This window comes from Corvus brachyrhynchos, unplaced genomic scaffold (genome assembly GCF_000691975.1).
Source record: "Corvus brachyrhynchos isolate BGI_N302 unplaced genomic scaffold, ASM69197v1 scaffold115, whole genome shotgun sequence".
Lineage (NCBI taxonomy): Eukaryota > Metazoa > Chordata > Aves > Passeriformes > Corvidae > Corvus > Corvus brachyrhynchos.
The window spans coordinates 19390199-19397415 of NW_008239553.1; the positions used below are offsets into that span (position 1 = coordinate 19390199).

The 7217-nt window shown below is 34.8% G+C and overlaps 1 protein-coding gene across 16 annotated transcripts in view; it reads left to right on the forward strand.

The window, feature by feature from the left end:
- The window catches only part of NUBPL (nucleotide binding protein like), an 88167-nt gene that overhangs the window by 9686 nt on the left and 71264 nt on the right, over nucleotides 1–7217 (forward strand). For 5 of the 16 annotated variants that reach the window (XM_017742202.1, XM_017742201.1, XM_017742209.1 and 2 more), the window contains one exon: nucleotides 6914–6991. In XM_017742202.1, coding sequence (XP_017597691.1) covers nucleotides 6916–6991 — 76 coding nt within the window. In that variant the 5' untranslated portion in view covers nucleotides 6914–6915. Of the gene's footprint in view, nucleotides 1–6; nucleotides 129–6782; nucleotides 6874–6913; nucleotides 6996–7217 lie in introns of those variants that run through there. The other 11 variants (XM_017742205.1, XM_017742208.1, XM_017742217.1 and 8 more) reach the window with 8 other exon arrangements.

The window sequence follows — 7217 nt, forward strand, 5'->3', positions numbered from 1 at the left end:
GGGCCACCCGGTGTCCGTCTGCCGAATTGTCTCAACATCCCGCAGCTGTTCTTCTTGAACCAGAAAACTCGCGTGGATATCTGACCGATGCAAACACAGGCGGGGAAGAGACTTCTCGTGCATATATAGTAAGTTACAGCATAGTAATGATGTAGTTAGGAGCCAAGTCTTCGTGTGAACTGACTGCTGTGATAATAAAATTAATTTTTATTTCTTCAAACCGTGTATTTAATCAAAACCCACACATTTTGAAACTACTCAGAAGACACCCAGCTTACTTTTTTTACACTCCACCTTTTTTTAAAAAAAATTTGGTTTGTGTAATTAAACTATTTGTGTAGTTAAACTGTTTGTCCACAGGATAATACCTGACAGCTACATTTATAGATGGCTCTACAATGTATGTACATTTGTTGCTGGTAAGGAAAGAATTCCATGTGGGAAAACAAATCTAGAAGAATTTAGACAATAATGGGATCCTTCAGTGAGTAATTGTAGTATGAAGGCAAGTTTTGACTTGTTTTGTCCTCTTCCCATGCAGCTTTTCTAATTGTGAGGATTTGATTTCTAGGCATCCTTAACCCTGTTGCTTAGAGAATCAGAAGACTTTAATCACTGTAGCTAATGTCTTCATGTTTGTTTCTTAATGCTGAAAAGTTTCAATAAAGCTGGAGATGCCAGTTGGAATTGATTTGGCTTATTTGCAATGATAGCTTAGCTTCTAGATCAATTGAAAAAAAAAAGAGAGAATAAAGCTTAAAAATTTTTGTTGTTTTTCAAATAAAAAATAACCAAAATTAAAAATACATTTTAACATAGACCTCCTAAGATATTTTACTTAAATCAGATAACTGTATGCTTAATTTGAAGAAAATTTCCTTTTTTGTTTGTTTTGTTTAGAAGTTAAAGTTTGTATCCTTAGTCTTCAAGTCATTGAAAGCCCAGTGCAGGTACCAGAGAGACTGATGTGAAAGGTGGACCCTTTTTTTATAATAACTTGACATGCTGTGAAAGTGGAGAGGCATTTTGTAGAGATGTGGTAATGTTGGGGATTCTGTTTTGGTAATTTATTTTTCAAATGGTTCTGTATGGAATTTTTTTTTTCAGTGAGATACATAGTGTGCAAAAAGGCCAAACAAGGATGAATTACTGGTATGCGATTGTTAAGAACATTGAGTAGGAGCTACTGCAGGCTGTTGTGGAAAAGAAGTGCCAGAGAAGTCCTGTGGCTGGCAGAAAATTGGAAACACTTCATATAAGGAAAAGGGCTTTTAAATCAGTAGCAGACGGAGTTTTTAAAGGAAGTTTGCATTTCTAGGATAGAGTGAGGAAACTGCAGTGGTACATTTTTGGCTTTAATCCAATTTACAGCTAGGCACTTAAATAGTGTGCAGCTGAAAGAGTTAGAAAATTAAGGATTAAAAGATGGCTATTCATTGTGTCAGTATATCAAATGAGGAATCCATAGCCTATCCTGATTTTAAAGTTCTCTTTTGTCTATGTGTTGCTGCTTGCAGTTTGGGATTAGCTCTAAGTCTGTAATGACATTAAAAGGGTAAATTGAGAGTCCTGGTGGTGGATTAAGAGCACCAGCTTTAAAATAACTGGCACCTTCACTTAGCAAAGCTGGAATTTCTGTCTTTGGAATGGACTACAGCTGCTGAATATTGGGAGCACTTCTAGTGTAGGAAGTTCTTCACTGTATAGAACAATAACAGCTCATTAACCTGTGCCTTCATCCCTCCCAGGCTAAACACCAGGGAATTCTGGTGGTCTGCAGAGTTTACTTCAAAGTAAAATACTATCTACTAGCATCCAGTGGGGATACATAAGCCCTACCAAACATGGAAAAAAGTCTCAGAAAATATGAGCAAAAATGAAATTAATGCTGTCAAAGAGTCTCTGGATGTTTAGCAGTAACGTAGGCTATGTTGATTAACAGCTATTTATAGAAGCTTTATGTGAGCTCTTTATTATTTTTTTTTCTCCCTTTTTTCTCTCTGTTGGTATGAGGTCTTTAATCAGGTCTGTTCCTCACTAAAGGATTTGGCAACATGGAAGAAATGAATATCACCAGATTTTCCATTGCACACAGAATTGTGTGGAGGGGTCATTTGTGACATGTGAATGGAACTGGTTGCATTTGGTTAAAAATTTGTTTTTGGAAAATGTAGTTGATTTTGTAGTTAATATTCCCTGAAAGACAGAAAAGGGAACCTACATAAAGAAAGTATAGGGAGGGACAAAACATTTCTTAAGGATCTGCTCAAAGAGCTAAGAGGAGGAAAGATAAGGATCATTTTGTCATTAGCATGAACTTATGCCACCTGAACAAGGATTATGTACAGTAACATTTGCCTGCCTAAGAGAGCAAACATAATATCAGTTGAATACTTTCTAAGCTGCGTAAGGAAAAGGAGGCAAAATTTATTGGTTTTTTTACATGACCTCTCTCTGCAAGGACTTTGGCCTTCAGCAACTTAATTTTAATTTTTTCCCCCAAAGGAAGTACAACTAAGTTCAGAGCTTGAAAATCGTTAATTTAGAATACTGCTGTCTTCCAAATCCCCACTACTTACAAGGCAGTGGCCAAGTTCAAGGACTAAACTGAAATTTAATTATGCAGAGAATCTTGCCAAAGAAGATAAAGAGAAGTATCTTTTTAAAAAGTGAGGTTATCTATGCCTGTAATTTGTACACTGCACAAAATGAAGCTGTAGAATTCTCATCTCTCAGGGATATGTGCAAGAATATCTTCTTTATCTATTGATGTAGCGTTTGGTTTTCTTGTAAATATGGAATCTGTACCTGGTGACAGTGAAAAATAGTTTTTGATTCTTATTGTAGGTGAGAGAAGTTTCTAAATTGGAATGAAAACTTCACTGTATTTTTAATGGGTTAAGAGCTGCAGTGATAGTGTAACTTATAGTACCTCATGAAAAATGTTTGTCAGAAATCTTTAGAGAGGTCTAATGGGCAAATTAATATTTTGCTGAGAAGATTATTGATAGTGTAAAAAAGAAGTAGAAAAAATTACTTAGTCAATGATGTAAAAGTAGAAGATGAAGAGGAGTTATAGTTCTTTATTCTGTAATATAGTTCTTTATTCTGTAAATTTTTTGTGTTCTTGAGGTCACCAGATGAGACCATGAGAGTACCAGTACTGCAGAAATAGCAAATCCTAGAGTAGTGAGCCTGTAGAGACTGTTTACCTATGGTAGGGGAACATTAAAAGCATTGATAAGAAGGTAAACGTGAACGTTTGTGAGTTTTTAAGTATAGTTTTTGCTGACATGAGAGTACTTTTGTATTTTCATGTGCTGAAAAGTTCTGATTATTTCTGATTTCATGGTCTCTGCCTCATGGAATTTTGATAAGGATTGTATGCTGCATGAAGAGGTCAATGATACTGCATGTGTTTGTATATTTTTTCAAAGTAGCTTCTAGTGACATGACTAAATCATATGGGAATGCTTACCTTGTCAGTTGTATCCTTGGGGCTTAAGCTGCAGAACTTGCAGTAAGGCAACCAAAAAATAAGGTCTCTAGGAAGTATTTTCCAAGCATCATAAACTTGAAAGTCGATTCGAACTTTCTTTCACAGTAGGGCAGGTGAAAGTAAAAGGATAAATGTTAACTTGAGAACAGCTATTTTGAACTTGGTTATTGCTATGCCATCTGGAGAGATGGAATGCTGTTTGTTTAATAGCACAGGAGAGAAATATGCTTATAAGGAGAAAAAACAGCCATAAGAAGATGGTGGAATTGTATTTTTTGAATCATTTTCCTGCCAGAGTGCTGAGGGAGGCTGTAGCAGTGGTGTGTGCTGTGCTCTGCAAAACACTTAGTAGCAGGGGGACTTCTGCGTGCTTGGTATGCTTTTAGTATTGCATTTCTCTCTGTGTAACTAGTATTACTTAAGAAAAAAAGATTCAGCATTGGTATGAGAAGTATATGCATATGAAAATGTTGTCAAAGGACATAAGAGGAATCTTAGCGCTTCCCCCCCCCCTTTTTTTCCTAAGTTGCCTTTTTGGTCCTGCTTTTGATCCCCTGTAATCTATTCCTTCTGCCTAGATATTGTTTTTTTATGTGTGTGTGTTTTCAGGATTTGTTTTAATACAGCAATGCTTTGAAAGATGTGCGGTTTTATATGAGGTGTGGGTTATATGGGGAGAAAAACCAATTTATTAAAATTTAATTTACTTTTTAAATTATTGTAACTTGTGTATCTGGATTATATTTCACTCAGCATGAGAAGCATCTGGTAATTCTGATTAACAGTTTCATGTGTTAGCATCCAGGTGTGTGCATATTATTTCTTCTCTTGGGGATTTAAAACATTGTAAATGCTGGAAGAGATGATCTGGACTGTACTGTGCATGTCTTAAAAAATCCCTTCGTAGCTGCCATAATATTTTTCTGAGGTAATTAAACCTTGAATAAAGGGTTATTTGCATTCTAGGGATGTTTACATACTGCAAAAGCAGGGATAGTTGGGAGAAACAAAACTCAAAACCATAGCTTATTGAGCAAATGCTTTCTGTATCAGCTTCTACTTCTAGGAAGTGTGAACTCTTCTCACCTAACATGTTGAATTGCTTAGTGAAGAAAGAAACCTTTTCTTTAAGCTATTAAGTGAGGTTCTGTCAGTGATTTAAAGATTTTCTGAAAGACCTTTCTCCTATAATCCTGTAGAAAGCACCATGCTTACAGGAACACTTGTGCTTTCATTTACATGAGTTGTAGAAACTTGAGAATCTGTTAATTATTCTTCTGTTTGATGACAAAAATTTTCTTGAACCATGAGAAGAACAGTGCATCTCAGAAACAGGCACTTTACTTACTTTCGAACAAGTGTGTAAAATTTTTAGAGAAATGGGCAGGTTTATTGTATTAGCTTGGTAATTTAAAGTAGTAGCTGAATTTGCGAAGTCCTCTAGGATGTTTTTCTCCAATGTGGATCTATTTATTCTTTATTTCAGGAAATTTTGTACACTTAGGTTAGATAATATAGGTATAGTAGATACAGTGCTGCTGACTCCTAGGAATAAGTGGCTTGTAGTGGTGAATCCCTGATTATGCCCAGGAGGTCATAAAGTCATTCTAATTAATTTAGGTCGTCCTAAATCTTTAGTCCCTTTGTGCTGAAAGTGAAACTCTAGTGAGTTGTGAGATCATTGTAGTCAGTCAATAGTCACAATCTTTGCATGAGGGGGAAAATCCTCAAAAAATTCAGGGGAAGTATGTAATCAAGTTTAAAACACTGTGTAGGGTTTTCAGCAATTACTTACTTTCATTTGAGAAGGAATTAGGTGGAACAGCCTGTAGATGATGTGTTGATGGGTTTGATTAGCTGCTGACACAGATGGAGGGACTGAGTCATGAATCTTTCTAATCTGTTAAAATATGCATTTTGTACAAGAACAAAGAAGCTCTAATAGTCTGTTTTCGATGTCTTTAAAGTTTAACATAAAGATGAGTCTTTTCAATGTTTTTGAAATTGCAGCTTTCAACAGTAGGCAAGAAGTAGAATAATTTGTTACAGTAACTCCTGAACTTTTGTCTAATAGTTTTCACAAGACATTATAAAGAAAAAAATCTAAATAACCCATATAGTTATATATGCTTTGCTCTGTTTTGCTAATAAAAAGTATATCAAATAACTAAACCCAAATTTGGTTGATTTTTGCGGTAAAAACTTACTTTTAAAAGTACATAGTAGACCAAATAAGGTCGTGCTTTTTTTTACTTATCTTTCTATCTTTCCCATTAAAACTGTGATAGCAAAATGGCTCAATATAAGATAACAAATTAGGAAAGCATCATCTGAAAAATGAAGTACACATTTTGAAACACTGACAGTGGAAGTCTGATTCGGCATTGTTGGAAAAGCTCTTCTTGCGGCTTTAACCTTTCAAACAAGCTCTTAAACATACTCGTTTGCAATTTTGCAAAATGTTGAATACAGTTAGCTTTCTATATTAGAGAAACTTGACATTCAGCACTTTAAAGGGCTTGCTCTTTACTACTTAATTTGCAGAACTTGGTAATTGGTACTGTGTCTTGCCATCTGTAGGAAAAATAGTTTAATTTCCACAAAATATGTATGTATACCTATAAAAAAAGAATATAGAAAGGAATCTTGTAAGTCTAGACTACATAGTTGAAATAATTTTTATTTAAAGTTTATTGCCTAATGTACCATATGTAGTTGAATAAACCCATTTCTAGCATACTTTTGTGTAAAGGTGTTTCATTAAAATGTTATGCCTGCTTAATTAGCTTCAGAGACTTGCATTTCAGTAACTTCAAGATGTCTGCAAAAGTGTACTCTGGCCACTTAAATAGAAGATAAAAATATGGTTTTTTGTTTTTCACATTCTTTGTAATCACTAGAATGATTTAAATTGCATTCATTTGCATATACTTACAAACCTCACTTTTTTTTTTTAAACAATAAAATTTGATACCTTGTTAAAGAAGTTAAGGTGTTAGTTCTGTATAAAAGTACATGGAGTAGAGAGAACGTTGCTTATAATGCTTATTAATATAAAGTCTATGGTCTACATTGTAAGTAAGAAACTGTGCAAGTGAGGATTCTCTTCATGGAGAATCTAGCTCTTGCAAAGACAACTGGCACAACTTGTAGACGTTGTCAGTTGTCACAATGTCTCAAATCAAGATCATATTTTTATTTCTTTAAATGGCATTGAATTTTGTTCAGCTAATAATACAGAAAGGAAGACATTTTGGCAATTACTTTTTTGTTCCTTACACAGACAAAAGAAGTTGGTTTACTTGATGCAGACATATATGGACCTTCAATTCCAAAGATGATGAATTTAAAAGGAAACCCAGAATTAACATCAAGTAAGTAGAAGTGATTTTTCTTGCTGTCTTTTTTGTACAGGGATGAGCACGGTCCACTCATGGATGCTTCCTTGGTGTGGCACAGAAGGGATGCAAACAGAAGATGAAGACTGTGTACGTATGTATGTATTTATTTATAATATTGAGGTTACTTTCAACGCTACCTTGTACAACTAGGAGCATATTCAGAGCCCTATTTTTTGTTAATCTTGGTCCATGCAGTCTCATGGAGTTTTACTAGAGATTCTGGAAGGGAAGGTTATTTATCAGTAGTTTTAAAATTGTTATGTAGTATCCTACAATAGGTGACTTTCAATTAAAGAACAAAACCCACTAATCTAGGG